Source organism: Lissotriton helveticus, chromosome 6, assembly GCF_964261635.1.
Source record: "Lissotriton helveticus chromosome 6, aLisHel1.1, whole genome shotgun sequence".
Lineage (NCBI taxonomy): Eukaryota > Metazoa > Chordata > Amphibia > Caudata > Salamandridae > Lissotriton > Lissotriton helveticus.
This window is the reverse complement of record NC_136067.1, coordinates 1092165054-1092182967: the sequence shown is the minus strand read 5'-3', so window position 1 is coordinate 1092182967 and position 17914 is coordinate 1092165054. Positions and strand designations below refer to the sequence as shown.

Genomic DNA, 17914 nt, shown 5'->3' with positions numbered 1-17914 from the left:
AGGGCCCGAAAGCGCGCCGGGGAGTCGGGCTGTCCAAAGATCGAGTGGAGGGCTTCGTAAAAACTACAAAGTTGGGCAGGGGTCGCTCTGGCTCCCAGAAAGGGAGGGAGGCTCGGAGTCGACCCAAAAGGCTCTGCGGGCTGAGCCGGACGACTACAGTCCGCATCCCACGTTGCGTCGGTTGACAGACAGGGAGAATGCAAAGAGCTACAATGCTTCTTCGCAATCTTTTTGTGCTTTGACTTACCCATAGACGAAGACTTTGACAATGAGTGGTGGTGATGGCTCTGCGACCGGTCCAGCGACCTCCCTCTAGACCGGGATCTAGAACAGCACGGAGCGGACTGCGGGAACTCAAGAAGCTTTGGGGACCGCTCTCACAAGGACTTCAGGTTTATGGCCCGGCAGTCGGAGCACGATTTATAGTTGTGGTTGAGCTCCAAACACCAAAGGCACATGAGGTGCGGGTCGGTAAGGATTAGTTACTTATCCTAGTTCTCTTCCAGGGGTATCCTCATCAAAGTCATAAGCACTAGAATATTCCCGCCCACGCGCGGGACCCCGGAAACACAATCATATATGTGCTATATATATATATATGTGATTATATATATATATATATATATATATATATATATATATATATATATATATATATATATATATATATATTCCGACATGCTGGCTGTCCTTCACTTGAGAGCACACAAGAAAGCTGCGGAGATAGCCAGTCCCAATGCCAGGTACAGTTGCAGTTCTCGTGTCTGGTTCATATATATATAAATAAGCAACTGCAGCCTCATATACCGAATAATGCTGTAAGGACCTCCCATTATATCATAAAAAACACACATTAGAAACAGGGAAAAACAACAGCAAAACATGTTTTGAAACTGTTTTAATGCTCAGCAGTCAGCAGAAAACTCACATAGGACTGAAAGCATATACAGCTCCCAGGCTGCATTGCAAAACCACAGTCTAAAAAGATTGAAAAGCTAACTCCTAGCAACACAGAAATAAACTGGCACCGTGCCTTTAAGGCAGTCATGACCCCCAGCTTCCCATCATGCCTCAGGGGTGACAGTTCGGTCAGTAGTTCTTTGCGGTGACTAAAATGCCATGGCACAAAGAGTTGACAATACCTTCAAAATACCATAATCGTTTGCCCGGGGAGGTAGGAGGGTTGCTCATGACTTTTAGGAGGATACCCCTGGAAGAGAACTAGGATTACAGGTAAGTAACTAATCCTTCTCTTCCAGGGGATCCTCATCAATAGTCATAAGCACTAGAATAGAATAGCGAGCTTCACCTCATTCACCTGCGGGCAAAGGAAAATAAAGGTACATTTAACAATAAGCTCAGCAAACTAAGCCAGGATAGCCAGATAACTATCCGAACAGGTTCCTCAAGGAGGCTTGGCCTACTTGAGTATCCGCTCTGGATTCGGATTCTAGGCAATAATGCCTGGTGAAGGTGTGAACCGATCTCCAGGTCGCAGCCTTGCATATTTCTGACATTGGGACATCATGCAAGAAAGCCACTGTGGCCGCTATCCCCCTAGTGAAGTGTGCTTTAGGCGACAACAACAAGGGTCTTTTAGCCAGCTGGTAAGACAATTTTATGCAGGACACGATCCACCTGGAAATGGATCTGTTAAAAGCTGGGAAGCCTGTCCTCATGGCACCATAATTCAGGAATAACTGATCCGTCTTTCTTATACCCTTGGTTCCCTCTAGATAGAATTTAAAAACACTTCTGAGGTCCAAGGAGTGTAACGACCTCTCTGCAGGGGTCGTGGGGTTTGGAAAGAAGGATGGCAGGGAGATTGACTGATTAATATGAAAATCAGACACAACCTTCGGCAAAAAGGAAGGATGAGCCCTTAAGACAACCCTGTTATGGTGAAATACAGTGTAAGGCTCTTTCGCACACAGCGCCTGGATTTCACTTACTCTGCGCGCTGTTGTTATTGCTACCAGAAGAGCGGCCTTCCAAGATAAGTACTGCAAAGAGGCCTTGTGAATTGGCTCAAAAGGCGGGCCCATTAATTTGGCAAGGACCAGGTTCAACTCCCATGGAGGAGAAGGGTTTCGAACAGGGGGATATACCTTTTTCAACTCCTGTAAGAAGTCCTTGACCACCTGCATCTGGAAAAAAGAAGGCTGGTTGGGTGGCTTCCTATATGCCGTAATGGCAGCCAAGTGAACTCTAATCGAGGCATACTTTAACCCTGACTTAGCTAGGTATAGAAGGTAAGGAAGAATGACATCCTCCTGTCCATTCGTAGGATCAAAGTGATGTTCTACACACCAAAGGAAGAACCTTTTCCACTTGAACGCATATGACGCTCTGTGAAAGGTCTTTTGGCCTCTTTCAAAATGTTCATGCAATCTTGCGGCAGCCTCAAATGTCCGTATGGGAGGACCTCAGGAGCCATGCTGCCAAGTTCAGCGAGGGAAGATTGGGATGGAGAATCTTCCCGTCCATCTTGCTCAGCAGGTGCACTCTGCAAGGCAGTCTCCTGTGTGGAAGTACTGACAACTGTAGAAGGTCCGGGTACCACCACTGCCACGGCCAGTCTGGAGCTATCAGAATCATCTCCATGTTGGATCTGATGAGCTTCGACACCACCTTCGGAATCAGAGGCAGGGGAGGAAAGGCGTAGGCAAATGTCCCTGACCAATCCATCAAAAGCGCATTCCCCCTTGTCCCTGGACGGTGGAATCTGGACGCGAAGACGTGGCATTTTTTGTTTTTGTCGTCTGCAAACAAATCGATTGATGGACGACCCCAACGATTAAAAAGATCTGCCACCACCTCGTCGTGCAGCACCCAGTCTGGCTGATCTTCGAAGTGCCGACTGAGAGCGTCCGCTTTGAGGTTTTGCTCTCCTGGAAGGTGCACTGCCACCACCGAGAGGTTTTGGGCTAACAGCCAGTGCCAGATCGCCGGAGACTCCAGAGAGAGAGGGCGTGATCTTGTACCTCCCTGTTTGTTTAAATAAAACATGGTGGTCGTGCTGTCCGTTTGGATCAGGACCGAGCTGGACTTGATCGCAGGAAGAAAAGCTTTTAGAGCCAGGTGGACCGCTCGCAGTTCCAGCATGTTAATGTGATAGGACTGCTCCTTCCTGGTCCACTGCCCCTGCATCTGAAGGGACCCCATGTGCGCCCCCCATCCTTGCAGAAAGGCATCCGTCACCAGCAATTGTACTGGAAGCGGCTGGTGAAAAGGAACTCCCACCAACAGATTTTGAGGCCGAGTCCACCACTTGATAGTGGATTTCGCTGCTTGGGAGAGCAAGATGTGATTCTCCCAGCGATCTGTTGCTTGATCCCACTTGTCTTCGAGATATTGATGCAACGGTCGCATTCTCAGCTGGGCGTTGGGTATGAGAAATATACAGGAAGCCAATGACCCCAGCAGGGATGCCACCTGCCGGACAGTTGGGTGTTTCATCTGGAGCAGAGTCCTGCACTTCTGCTGCATCGAAGAAAGTCTCTCCTCCGAAGGAAACTCTTTTCCTGTGCTTGTATCCAGAACTGATCCCAGGTAGTGGATCGTCTGGGTGGACTGCTGGACGGACTTCTCCCTGTTGACATGGAGGCCCAGGTCGTGCAACTGCTGAAGGCAAACTTGAAAATCGCTCCTTAATCGTTGAGGAGATGGGCCTTTGAGAAGCCAATCGTCTAAGTAAGGGTAGACTAACAGACCTCTTCTGTGAAGTGCGGCTGCCACCACCGCCGTGCATTTGGTGAAGACTCGTGGGGCAGACTTGAGCCCGAAGGGCAAGACTTTGTATTGGTAGTACTGGAGTCAGACCACAAACTGAAAGTACTTGCGGTGTCGTGGAGCAATGGGAATGAGGAAGTACGCATCTTGGAGGTCCACCGAACACATCCAGTCTCCGACTTGGAGATGTGGACATATTTGATGAAGGGCCAACATGCAAAACTTCTCCCTGATGATGACTCTGTTCAGAAGGCGAAGATCCAGGATCGGTCTGAATTTGTGCTCCTGATCTTTTTTGGGCACAAGAAAGTACCTGGAGTAGACTACCTTTCCTCGCTGAGAGGGAGGAACTTCTTCTATAGCCTGTTTTTGAAGAAGAACTTTCACCTCTTGCCGGAGTAACTTTAGCTGATGAGGACGAGATCTTTTCGGAGGAATGTCCTTTGGAGGCGCACAGAAACGTAGAGAGTACCCATTGCGTAGTATATTGAGGACCCAACGATCTTCTGTGATATTGCACCACTCTGCCAATGTTGTGAAGCACTTCCTCCCACTGGAGTGGGCAACGGCGCCGGAGGAAGCCACTGCTCATGACTTCCCTCCTGTACTGGCCGTGGTGGTGGATTGTTGTTGATTTCCACCTCGACCTCTGTTGGACTTGCAGCCCTGATATTGTGACTTGCCCTGGGACCACTGAGGGGTTTGAACCCTCTGTTGGGAACCCTTGCCTTTGTTGGGCCTCCAGCGACGCTTTAACTCCTTTTTTTCCAAGCCAACAGCTTTGAGGGTGTCAAGCTCAGACTTCATTCTGCTCATCTCCTCGTCTGCGTGGGAGCCAAAGAGAGAGGAGCCAGAGAATGGGAGGTTTAAGATTCTCTGTTGCGCATCAGGCTTGAGGCCTTTGAGCCTCAACCAAGATGATCTTCCGACGCAGATCCCATGAGCGTAGGTATGTGCTGATAACGTAGCGCCATCCGCTGCATGCTGATCATCTGATTTGCTACCAGCGATCCTTTCAGTGACTATCTCAGCAAAGTCTTTCTGGTCTTCCTTTGGTAACTTTTCTTTGAAACGATCCAAAGAATCCCATAACGCCCTATTGTATCGGCCTAACAACGCAGCCGCGCTGGAAACCTTCAAGGTAGAGGCCGTCGAATTGCAGACTTTGCGCCCCCAAGAGTCCTGGGACTTGCTCTCCCTATCAGGGGGAACCGAGTTAGAGGCAGTAACAGCATGTGTCTTCCGTGCTGCAGCAACGATCACAGAGTCTGCAGGCGGATCCATCTTCACGAAGACGGGATCTGAAGAAGCCGGCTTATACTTCTTCTGTATTCGAGCTGGAACAGCTTTGACAGTAGCTGGAGACAGGAAAGTGTCGCTCACAGGGTCAAGAATCCCTGTAACCAAGGGTAGCAATGGACGGGACGCCACTTTTTTGTGCAGAGTCTCAAAGATCACTGTCGTTGCTACCTGAGGGACAGACATCTCTGTTGAGTTTCTGGGCCCCTCTCTGAAGTGCCTCCTGGTAGGTATTGATGTCATCTACCGGAGAGATCCTAGAAATAGGACTGTCTGTTAAAGTAGGGGAATAATCCCTCCTTGACGAGTGGGTAGAAGAAGAAGAAGCAGATGGTGTTCTCCTACTTCTGCGATAGACACTGTGCCTTCTTCCCCTCGATCTGTCAGTTCTGGGAGAACGGGTTCTGTCCCGCTGTCTGCCACGGGATTCGTCAGCGCGTTCTCCACGCCTAGGGGAACTGGCCCTGTCCACTTTTTGCACCAGTCTCTGAAGAGGTGACCTGTGGATAGGACTGGCAAAGTCCTGCATCCGTCTTGTAACAGCAGAATCCTTCCAGTGGTGCAAGGGACGAAGCCAACTCGGGACAATTGCACAGCAGGAAAAGTCTCCCTTTGAGAAGGAGACTGATTGACAGGACCGCTGGCTGTTGGCGATGCTGGTCTTGAAGAAGGCTGTCTGGAGGAGTGAGAAGACGAATGGCGTGATGCAGAGTCCGTCACCAATACCACCGATTCTTCTCTAGACCTCACTGAGGCAGGTCTCGGTGCCTGGCGTGAGACCCTCAAAGTCGAACCTGAACGTCCCCTAGACGTCGATCTCCGGTCCGAAGTGACTGGCCTCGATAGGACCTCACTTATTGAAGCCGTCTGAAACTCTCTTCTACTAGACGTCGAATCAACGGCGGGCGACTCCGCTCCAGACCAGATGGATGCCTGTGCCTCGACGCTGAACGTCGGTGTGAAGACGTCGGTGGAGGACTCCTCTTACTCGACGTCGAGTGTCGTCAAGATCACGGCGGAGTAGTGTCTATCCTCGACGTCGAAAGCCTCTGTGACAACGGCGGAGGGGTGTTCATCCTCGACGCCGAACGTCGTGCTGCAGACGACGGGGGCCTCGATGCCGATTGTCGCCGGGTTGACGACAGCGGAGGCTTCTTGCTCCTCGACGTCTGCTGCTGGACTAGCGATGATGGAGGGGAACCTGCTCTCAACGCCGAACGTTGTACTGACGTCGGCGGAGTGCCTCTGCTCCTCGACGCCGTGTTGACGACGGCGGAGGGCTGGTACATCTCGACGCCGATCGTCGCCGGGTTGACGTCGGCGGATGGTCACGAAACTTCGATGTCGACGACGTACCTGATAGATTATGTCCTCTCGACTGCGAGCCCGCTGTCGAAAGTCGTTTTTTAGACAAATGACCCACCGGTGATTGTTTTTTCGGCGCCGAGCCCGACGCTGATGTAGAAGGATGAGAGGCCTTGGTTCTAGATGGTGTTCTAGACCTCTTGGAACCCTTCCTGACCGGAGACCTTCCTCTTGAAGACTTCTCTGCCAGGCCATACAGGCGGATCCTTTCTCTGTCTTTCAAAGTTCTCCTAGACAGAGACTGGCAGTGAGAACAGGTCTTGAGGTCATGGTCCTCAGGTAGACAAAGGATACAGACTTCATGTAAGTCTGTCTTGGCCTTCTTTTTACTACAAGAAGGACTGGTGTCAAAAAGGGATGGCATTTTGAGAGGTAAAAAATTCCCAAAACTGTCAAAAAAAGACAGCCTCTTACTTCAGAAGGTAGAATACGTCAAAGTAAGGTGAAAAAATTGAGAAAAGTAAAGATTATTTCGGACTAAAATCAGAAAGAAGTGGAGCTGTGTTACCAAGATCCTTCCTGAAGGAGCCGGAAAGAACAACTAGCCTAACTGTCACCCCTGAGGCATGATGGAAAGCTGGGGGTCATGACTGCCTTAAAGGCACGGTGCCCGTTTATTTCTGTGTTGCTATGAGTTAGCTTTTCAGTCTTTTCAGACTGTGTTTTTGCAATGCAGCCTGGGAGCTGTATATGCTTTCAGTCCTATGTGAGTTTTCTGCTGACTGCTGAGCATTAAAACAGTTTCAAAACATGTTTTGCTGTTGTTTTTCCCTGTTTCTAATGTGTTTTTTATGATATAATGGGAAGTCCTTACAGCATTATTCAGCCTTTAAGCCGGTTCGAGCACAGGAGATCTCCGGATCCAGTCTGACGCCTATAGTTAATTCTAAGGTTTGGAATCCATAACTAATTGTCTCTTTCAGATACACAAAGCACTTAACTTTATTAACCTCTGCAATAAATATCATATGCCATGATTTAAATTAAAACATTTCAGCCCAGGATTTAATTTCAAATATTTTAGGAAAAAAAGAATACAGGCTACATATGCTTCAAAGCTTATAGAATACTTGAAAGGAAACCTGGATTTGTGCAAAACAAGATACAAGATACCGTTACAAGATTCTTCAAGGTAAGCAAATGAACTGTACTCACCGTTGACCTTTCCCAAACCTGGTGCTTTATTTTTTAACAATGTCACTTGAATCTGTGGAATGTTTGCGATGTTTGAATTCAAAAGAAATTTGAAATCAACATGCCCAACCATACATGCTTTCGGCAAAACCAGCTCAAAGACATGTTCTTCCCAACTGTTGCTGTGGAAAAAAATATTAAGTCACTTAACACGAAAAACAGAATCATACGGGTTAAAAACAACACCACTGAAACATTTACCTAGAGCAGGCAAAACAATGCTAGTCAATGTAGGTATGGAGTGAGGCAACATTTTAGACTAGACTAATTAACTAAATATGTATAAATGTTTGTTTCAAAGTTCCAAATACAAATAACTTGAATGGTGGAGGAAGAAGACACATTTGTGCTCACTTAGCTCGGACCAAGCATGTTCTCAAATCAACTTTTGACCCGAGAGGAGCAAAACCTGAACTGAAACCACAAAGAAATGGGCTGCTTGTCCATTCCTAATCTCCTGTGGTCTATTATTCTCGAAAGCTATGGGCTTAGCAATAGTGCCTTGTTGGCCAGAGGTCATCTGTATACCAATATTAATCAGAGATTGATAATTCCCCCCTAATCAGTTTGCCATAGTTCAACAGAGAGGAAAATGGTACTCCACATCACTGACTCCTCCTGCAAATTTTCAGCTAGCTTTAAATGCAAGTGGTTAGTTGGGCACGGCCCAAATGAAAATGTACTGAATATATGCTGACCTATCAGACTTATTCAATGCTCACTTTTTATTTGAAGAAGCTTGGCATTCCAGGGTAGGGGAAGGCTAAGAGGAGAGGTAGAATCTTTAGCAGACTTTTTAAAGAGGTAGGACATTCCTCTTTGGACTGAGGAAACAAATAGCACTGCTGGATTTTGAAAGAGAGAGAGTGCACCTCTGATCACCCACAAAGCAATCTGTGAGTAATCACCAAGAGAGCCCATGTGCAAACAAGAGCACTGTTGGGTCCTTGATCACTCTTAACATGAATGACTGAAACCAACAAAGTGAGTTTGGTTCCATGCACAGTGGCACACCTTACTTAGGCAGTGAAGAAGGGATTTTTATGCCCGACCAACCCGACTGCCAACAAAATGGCTGGATTAACCAACTAATTGCCTACATTTAAGGCACACATGCAAGTCGTACTGCAAAGTGTGAAGGTCGGGTGACTTCAACCAACATAAACACGCCTCTGTCCTATAAATTCTTTAGACTCAACCAGCAGAAAGCCTGTGTTACTCAGTCACCTCCTTTGCTCCTTTATATTCATTATTGAAACTGACAGCACTGTCTACAATTAATGCAGGAAAATATGATAATCCTGTCAAAAATCTTCCTCCATCGCAGCCCCTATCGACCACTATCAAAACAACCCATTATTAAATAAGGTATCAGAACTGGGTCATCATATGCATACTTAACAAGACAATTGTACTTTAGCTCTAGGTTAGGGACCCTCACTGCAATGGATATCCCTTAAGAAAGAGCAGAACTAAATACACTGATTGATAATTAAACTGTCTTTACAATCCAGAACTGTGCCCACAGAGTTAAAGCAAGGGATGGTTATACCCCTACTTAAAAATCCAATTTTCTTCCGAAACAGCCTGCAAACTAGCATCTGTATTGCGCTGCTTGCTGCTGTTGCCAAGATTATTACAAATATAATGGGCATACAAGTTTGCAATTACCTTAAAAAAAAGTTACTTACCTTTGGTTTAGCTTTTTCTGGTAGAGACTCTAGCTGCAGACTCGTCAGCCTCTGAATATTCCCCAGGCGTCAGACTGGATTTGGAAACTTGTTTCGTAGTACCCCTGCACTGGAAGGTGGCGCTGTGTGCATTCACACTGACTCCACTCCCATACACTGATCTCAGTTGCTTTCAAGACTGTCCGTGTCTCCAGACGAGGAGCCCTAAAAACAACATTTCCTTTTCTGTGTGCAAATTCCTAGACTTGGGATCTTACTAGAGTCCAAATTCAGAATGGGGAAGATGGGAGAGTTAGTGAGGAATCTGCGGCTAGATCGAGTCTCAACCAGAAAACGCATTACCAAATGTAAATAACAAGTTCTTCTGATAGAGACTGCAAGCCGCAAATTCCTCACATTTTGAATAAATACCAAAGCAATACCTAACCAGAAAGTCCTGCAGGACCAAGAGGGCTAAATGCCCCACTCTCAACCCGCATAGCTACATGGCTCATGTCCAGGAAAGGTACTTCACATGCTTATGCAGTGGTAGCAGCGTTCGCCCTGGTAGAGTGGGTGCGCAAGCATTCTGGAGGCAGCTTCTTCGCCAAGGCGAAGCATAATCCAGTGCAAGATGGTAGGTTTCTACACAGCCTTATCTTTTTTAGCTCTTGCAAACAGAACAGAGAGTGGAGCTTCCGCTCAGTGGTCTTTGGTATGATTTTTGAAGAAACTGAGGGCCCCTTATGGGTACAAGCGATGAGACCTCTCCTCCTCCGTAGGGGGGCGAGGCAGAGCTTAGAATATCGGCAGTGTGATGCTTTGACCGACATGGAACTGTGTCACAACTTTAAGTAGAAAGGGGGCACTAGTTCCCTGAACCAGCTTATCTGGAAAGATGGTTGTGTATGGTGGATGAACAGTGCTTGATGCTCACTCACACACCATACAGAGGTCATGGCAATCAGGAACTCAGTTTTTATGGTGAATAAGCTGCAAAGGAAAGCTTTGGAGTGCTTCAACTAGAGTACACTTTAAGTCAAGACAAGATTGAGGTCCCATTGGGGCATCACAAATAGAGAAGGGGGAACATGTTGCAACCATTAAAAAATTGCATCTCAACTAGTGATTTAAACAAAGAGGGCTGATAAGGCAACCGTAAGAAAGCTGAGAGGGCCGAAAGATAACCCTTAACTGTGTCTAGATCAAGGCCTTGACTGACGAGAGATAGAACAAGCAATAAAACCTTAGACAGTTTGGCTTGGAGAGGTCAACCTGACTAGTGCCACACCAAATCACAAATTTGTCCAAACAACAGGCGCGTACAATTTTAATCAAGAGACACATGGCCACCACTATGACATCAACCACCTCCAGGGAAAGGTAAAAAGTGTTCATCAACCGCCGCTTAAACTGGTGGGGTCTGTGAAGGACCGAGTTCAGAACCTGCAGGTCTACAGGAGGGACAGACTGATTGGATGTCATGCTCAAACCCAGGAGGCATGGATACAAAACTCTATGAGTCCAATCCAGAGCCACTAGGATGACTTGGGTCTGGTCTGTCCTGATCTTCTCAGAGCAGGAGTGGTATTAGCAGAAATGCAAACAAGAGTCCTGAGTTCCACTCGAAGCGTAACATGCCTCTGAGTGATAGACACCTTGGAAACTGTATTGTGCAGAAGTGCTAACATTGTGCATTCTCAGCAGTGGTGAACAAATCAAGCCAAGGCTCTCCCCATTTGTGAAAGAGGCTTTGCACCACATCCGGATGTCATTGCCACCCGTGATCTATTAGACACCGACAGCTGAGTTGGTTCGCCTAGGCATTCAATGAACCTGCTAGGTTGCTCACCACCACGAAGATTCCTTCGTGGTCTATCCATTTCCAAGAGTGAAAGGCCTCCTGGTACAGGGTCCGTGACCCCACTCTGACCAGTTTGTTGCAGTACCACATGGCGGTAGTGTTTACATGAACACGTGTACCAGCCTACCTTTGATTGGCGGTAGGAAGGCTGTCCGTGCCAAGCATCAGAATACTGATGTGGAGCTGGGCAGCCGCCAGACACCAGCTGCCTCTGATCTCCACCTCTCCCACATGGCCGCCCCATATCATAAACAATGAATTGGTCGCTACAGTCGTCTCTGGGTGGGTATAGGGAGAGGGGTTTGCTGCTGACCCAACTGCGGTACAGCAACCACCACTGCAGATCTTTTGCAGTCTCCTCCGAAATCTGAAAATGGTCAGAGAGGTACCTTTGAAGTTGGGCCCACTGGGACTCCAGATTCCACTAAAGAGCCCGCATATGCCACCTGGCATGCTTGACCAGAAGGATGCCATCAATCCCAGACGCCTAAGCTGTCAACCTCACTGGAATCCAGGATTGAGGCAGAAGATGGGGATTATAGCCTGCATGGCTTGCACTCTCTTTCCTGGTGAAAAGGTACGAAACTGAACAGTGTCCAGAATGGCTCAGATGAAGGGGAGTGTTTGCCTGGGTTAATCACACTTTCAACAGCCAGTCATCTAGGTAGGGGAAGACTGGCACCGGTGACCTTCGAAGGTGCACTGCCACCACCACCATCACTTTCGTGAACATCTAAGGGACACGTTTGAGACCAAAGGGGAGTACAGCTACCGCAGGTACCGTTGATGGGCTGGCAGGATGGGAGTATGTAAATAGGTGTCCTGGAAATCCCAAATTCTACCTGGTCAAGAGCATGCAAGACTTGGCCCAGCATTTTTAACTTCTCCATCCGGGAAGAAGGCATTAAGAGGGTGCAGGTCTGGAATAAGCCGAGGACCTCCATACTTCTTGGGCACCAGAAAGTAGCATGAACAACAAATGCACCCTACTTCTGGGACTGGCAACCTCTCCACAGCCCCTTTCGCCAAGAGGGCTTGCACTTCCTCCCTCAAGATGGTCCCCTGTGAGTCACTGGGGGGGGGGGGGGCGTCTTCTTGAGCTAGGCGATGTAAAGTTTCACCTTATGTTCCCTGATGGCTTTCAGGTTCATTGACGTGCAGACTCAGCAGGTTTTAGAATTGTGAATAGACCCCAGACACCACAGACAAAACTGGTGGGGATATGCCACAGACACCTGTTTGCGGCAGTCCTTACAGGACTTAAAACCTGTTGTCTTAAGGGGTGACATCCCTTGCACACTGATGAGAATATCAACAAAAAGCAGTCTCAGGACAAAAAAAGCTTCAGATCTGCGTCTTGAGATGCAGAATGAAAGGAACTGACATTAGAGCTCAGGAGTAGAACCTTTATAGGCTATGTGCATCAAGACAGGCTATGCTCTCCCCACTTATTTATATGAAACAGATGACTAAGTAACTGAATGGGGTTTATATTTGGCAATTTTAGAACAAATCCTTTCATTCTTTACAACTTTGGGTTCTGCATGTCTGTGTACCGATTGGGTTCCCTTAAGCCCTGAACAAAATGGACAAGAATAGCGTGTTGAGATCAGCAGCACAATGCACTGTGACAGAAAAGAAGGATCACAAATAACTTGAAAAAATAAAATCTACAGTGGTACTGGAAACTACATCCCTACCAGTGAAAGTTTGTGCCAGGAGGGGAACGAAGGTACAGATATCACAAGTGAAAAGCAAGTTATATTTCATCACAACACCTTTCAAAGCTTTGCCATAAATATCATGGTGAAAATAGAGTAACTCATTTCTGGCGTAGTTAGACCACCACAATCTAATTTAGAAGAAATATTATATATAGGTGTTAACAATTACTGCCAGTAGAATTGACCAGACTATGCCCTTGCTATCTATTTGCCACGGTCAGGTCAAGAGTATTAACAGTTTCACGATTATTATGATCAATCCTCTTATTATAAAAATGAATCACCAAGATATATCAACGACCTGCACAGTCCAATAAATGAAGCTGCTGCTTCACTTCGTAAGGGTCTTGAGGTGCTGTGGGTTCTTCCTGAACTGCTGGAACGACAGTGAGGTGCAGGGGGTCTTTGCCGCCAAGTGGGAGAAAGAGCCACCTCCGCTGTTTGATCAGTGGATGCGTGGGTTGGATGCTAGGCAGAGGGATCCAGAACGGACATTCCTGAAAGGTTGGTGGAAATTCACTCACTTGTTGAGGTACACTGGTTCTTCGTTGTGAAGTGCCTTGTAGGCAAGAGTGATCAGCTTGAACTGGCATCTCTTTGCGACTGGTAGCCAATGGAGTTTCCTGAGGAAAGTAGTGATGTGCATCTGTCTGGGGAGGTCGAGGAAGAGCCTGGCTGCTGTGTTCTGGAGTTTCCTCATGAGTTGGGCGGTGATTCCTACGTAGAGGGAGTTGCCTTAGTCGAGTCTGTTGGAGACAAGAGCTTGTGCGACTGTTCGCCTGGTGTTGGGTGTGAGCCTTCTGAAGACTTTCCTGAGCATTCAGAGAAAGAGTAAGCAAGCAGAGGAGATGGCGCTCCAGACATACCAGTCGATAATAAGGTGAATTGCAAAATTAAAAGCCCAACCCTTGGCCCTGCCAGTCATTCAGGAAATACATGGAAGTCCCAAAGTATAATAACTTTCAATATAAAAGATCTCTAATAATCATGTCCTCTAAAAGCAAATACAATTAAATCTCTTGATGAAAGAGACCCATTCTGGGTTATCTAACTTAGTCCTATTACCTGCTACATTCCAAGATAGAAAATTAGAAACATCAGAGAAAGGAGGATTCATTTGTGCGTCACCAGGTTGTACAACCTCACTTACACTAGGTAGAGACACCAAACAATTTAAAGGACAATCTGTGATGGGCGAATCACCATTCAAACCCAGTCCACCACAATTACCTAGCTTTAATGTAGTGCTCTTGCAATAGTAATTTCATACAAAGATTCCAGTGGGAAAAGGAAAGAGAGACCTTGATGTTATGGACAGGAGGGGTCTCTAGCAAACTGACTTCAGCAAAAACCACAATATGTAATTTATATCAAACAACTGCTCTATAACAAGCATTTACAATGCAATAGGTCTCCCAGCTTTAAAGTTTGAGCTATTGGCATTGTATATTACAATGTGTTACATTAACTTGTTATCAAACTCTGAATTGTTGTATAAAGATGATTTGCAAACTGTCAAATGTTGCTGAATAGTAAGCAACGTTGTGAATAATATTGTTTGCTAGTCATCCTTGGGTACCAGAGTACTTCACTTGAGGCAGCTCACTACTCTGCACTCACTACTCTGCACTCACTACTCTGCACTCACTACTCTGCACTCACTACTCTGCACTCACTACTCTGCACTCACTGCTCACTACTCTGCACTCACTGCTCACTACTCTGCACTCACTGCTCACTACTCTGCACTCACTGCTCACTACTCTGCACTCACTACTCACTACTCTGCACTCACTACTCTGCACTCACTACTCTGCACTCACTACTCTGCACTCACTACTCTGCACTCACTACTCTGCACTCACTACTCACTACTCTGCACTCACTACTCTGCACTCACCGCTCACTACTCTGCACTCACTACTCACTACTCTGCACTCACTACTCTGCACTCACTACTCTGCACTCACTACTCTGCACTCACTACTCTGCACTCACTACTCTGCACTCACTACTCTGCACTCACTACTCTGCACTCACTACTCTGCACTCACAACTCACTACTCTGCACTCACTGCTCACTACTCTGCACTCACTACTCACTACTCTGCACTCACTACTTTGCACTCACTACTCACTACTCACTACTCTGCACTCACTACTCACTACTCTGCACTCACTACTCACTACTCTGCACTCACTACTCGGCACTCACTACTCACTACTCTCCATTCACTACTCTGCATTCACTACTCTGCGCTCTCTGTAAGCTCACTGAAAAGTTTAGTTGTGCTATTGAATGGTCAAAGATCCTCTGTTCAATGGTACTCATTTTATCGACCTTAGAAGGATGAAAAGCCATGTAAACTCATGTGGAATCAAACAAGTGAACATGTGAGTATAGGAGAGCAAACACAGATCCTTGGAGTAGGCACATTAGCTCCTTTGGCCACCAGTGTAATACATAACTGTTACTATACCACATGACCCAGTAAGATAACGGTGTTCGGACAGTGTAGTGACACACACAGTAGTGTGTTTTACTGCTACTGCCTGTCTTCAGAGCAGCCTGTGACCGAAAAGGGGGCTCTCTGTAAGCTCACTGAAAAGTTTAGTTGTGCTATTGAATGGTCAAAGATCCTCTGTTCAATGGTAAACATTTTATCGACCTTAGAAGGATGAAAAGCCATGTAAACTCATGTGGAATCAAACAAGTGAACATGTGAGTATAGGAGAGCAAACACAGATCCTTGGAGTAGGCACATTAGCTCCTTTGGCCACCAGTGTAATACATAACTGTTACCATACCACATGACCCAGTAAGATAACGGTGTTCGGACAGTGTACTGACACACACAGTAGTGTGTTTTACTGCTACTGCCTGTCTTCAGAGCAGCCTGTGACCGAAAAGGGGGCTCTCTGTAAGCTCACTGAAAGTTTAGTTGTGCTATTGAATGGTCAAAGATCCTCTGTTCAATGGTACTCATTTTATCGACCTTAGAAGGATGAAAAGCCATGTAAACTCATGTGGAATCAAACAAGTGAACATGTGAGTATAGGAGAGCAAACACAGATCCTTGGAGTAGGCACATTAGCTCCTTTGGCCACCAGTGTAATACATAACTGTTACCATACCACATGTCCCAGTAAGATAACGGTGTTCGGACAGTGTAGTGACACACACAGTGGTGTGTTTTACTGCTACTGCCTGTCTTCAGAGCAGCCTGTGACTGAAAAGGGGGCTCTCTGTAAGCTCACTGAAAAGTTTAGTTGTGCTATTGAATGGTCAAAGATCCTTTGTTCAATGGTACTCATTTTATCGACCTTAGAAGGATGAAAAGCCATGTAAACTCATGTGAAATCAAACAAGTGAACATGTGAGTATAGGAGAGCAAACACAGATCCTTGGAGTAGGCACATTAGCTCCTTTGGCCACCAGTGTAATACATAACTGTTACCATACCACATGTCCAAGTAAGATAACGGTGTTCGGACAGTGTAGTGACACACACAGTAGTGTGTTTTACTGCTACTGCCTGTCTTCAGAGCAGCCTGTGACCGAAAAGGGGGCTCTCTGTAAGCTCACTGAAAGTTTAGTTGTGCTATTGAATGGTCAAAGATCCTCTGTTCAATGGTACTCATTTTATCGACCTTAGAAGGATGAAAAGCCATGTAAACTCATGTGGAATCAAACAAGTGAACATGTGAGTATAGGAGAGCAAACACAGATCCTTGGAGTAGGCACATTAGCTCCTTTGGCCACCAGTGTAATACATAACTGTTACCATACCACATGTCCCAGTAAGATAACGGTGTTCAAACAGTGTAGTGACACACACAGTGGTGTGTTTTACTGCTACTGCCTGTCTTCAGAGCAGCCTGTGACTGAAAAGGGGGCTCTCTGTAAGCTCACTGAAAAGTTTAGTTGTGCTATTGAATGGTCAAAGATCCTTTGTTCAATGGTACTCATTTTATCGACCTTAGAAGGATGAAAAGCCATGTAAACTCATGTGAAATCAAACAAGTGAACATGTGAGTATAGGAGAGCAAACACAGATCCTTGGAGTAGGCACATTAGCTCCTTTGGCCACCAGTGTAATACATAACTGTTACCATACCACATGTCCCAGTAAGATAACGGTGTTCGGACAGTGTAGTGACACACACAGTAGTGTGTTTTACTGCTACTGCCTGTCTTCAGAGCAGCCTGTGACCGAAAAGGGGGCTCTCTGTAAGCTCACTGACTCCTAGCAGTCACTGCAAACCATCCTGAGTGCTCGGTGCCAGCTATATAAGGTATATAAATATTCCATTGCCACCAGTTGACCCCGTGATACTCCGGTCCTAATGGAAGCAGCCCCTTTGAAAGTCAGCAGTATAGTATTATATTGATATAGCTCTCCCTGCCAGTGTAGCTCCCTGAACCCGCGGCGCGCGCCGGTATATAGGAGTGCAGCTGACCTGCTGTGGCTGCTATTAATAAATACAATTGATGCTTCATCGTTCTGAGCTGCCTGTGCCCTCTGCCTTTAGTGAGCTGTGCAGCCGCTGCCTGGCTGCTTCTGCTCTGTTTTCAGCCTTGGCTGGCAGCGATGGGGTTAACGCTGCTCAAGCAGGAGTAGTGTTCGCCGCTGGATCTGGAAAGCGCATGCGTGCAATCACACGCATGCGCGCTAAACGGCCAGAAGTGGGATCACAGACCGGCAGAGATGGGCAGCGGGCAACGAGAGGAGAAACCGGCGGAATCCAAGGACTGCACGGAAGAGAACAGGACCGGACAACTTAGTTGTAGGAGGTAGGAGGGGGTATCGGTGCACGTGTGTGTGTGTGTGTGTGTGTATGCTCGTGTGTGTATGTATGTGTGCGACGGCGGGGGGGCCTCGGCGCACTCGTGTGTGTGTGTATGCATGGGAGAGTGTGTGTCTCTGTATGTATGTATGTATGTATGTGCGTGCGTGCATGGTGCTCGTGTGTGTGTCTGTGTCTGTGTGAATGCGCATGCGTGTAGGAGCTTCCCAGGAGACAGCAGCTGGCCACAGCGCTCGTTCGCGTGCGCGTGGCCAGCT

At 47.0% G+C, this 17914-nt stretch overlaps 1 protein-coding gene across 4 annotated transcripts in view; it reads right to left on the bottom strand.

Annotated features, from left to right (window-relative positions):
- The window catches only part of BIRC6 (baculoviral IAP repeat containing 6), a 2208279-nt gene that overhangs the window by 1825530 nt on the left and 364835 nt on the right, over positions 1-17914 (bottom strand). For all 4 annotated transcript variants that reach the window (XM_078648748.1, XM_078648749.1, XM_078648751.1 and 1 more), the window contains exon 13: positions 7552-7712. In XM_078648748.1, coding sequence (XP_078504874.1) covers positions 7552-7712 — 161 coding nt within the window. The remainder of the gene's footprint in view (positions 1-7551; positions 7713-17914) is intronic.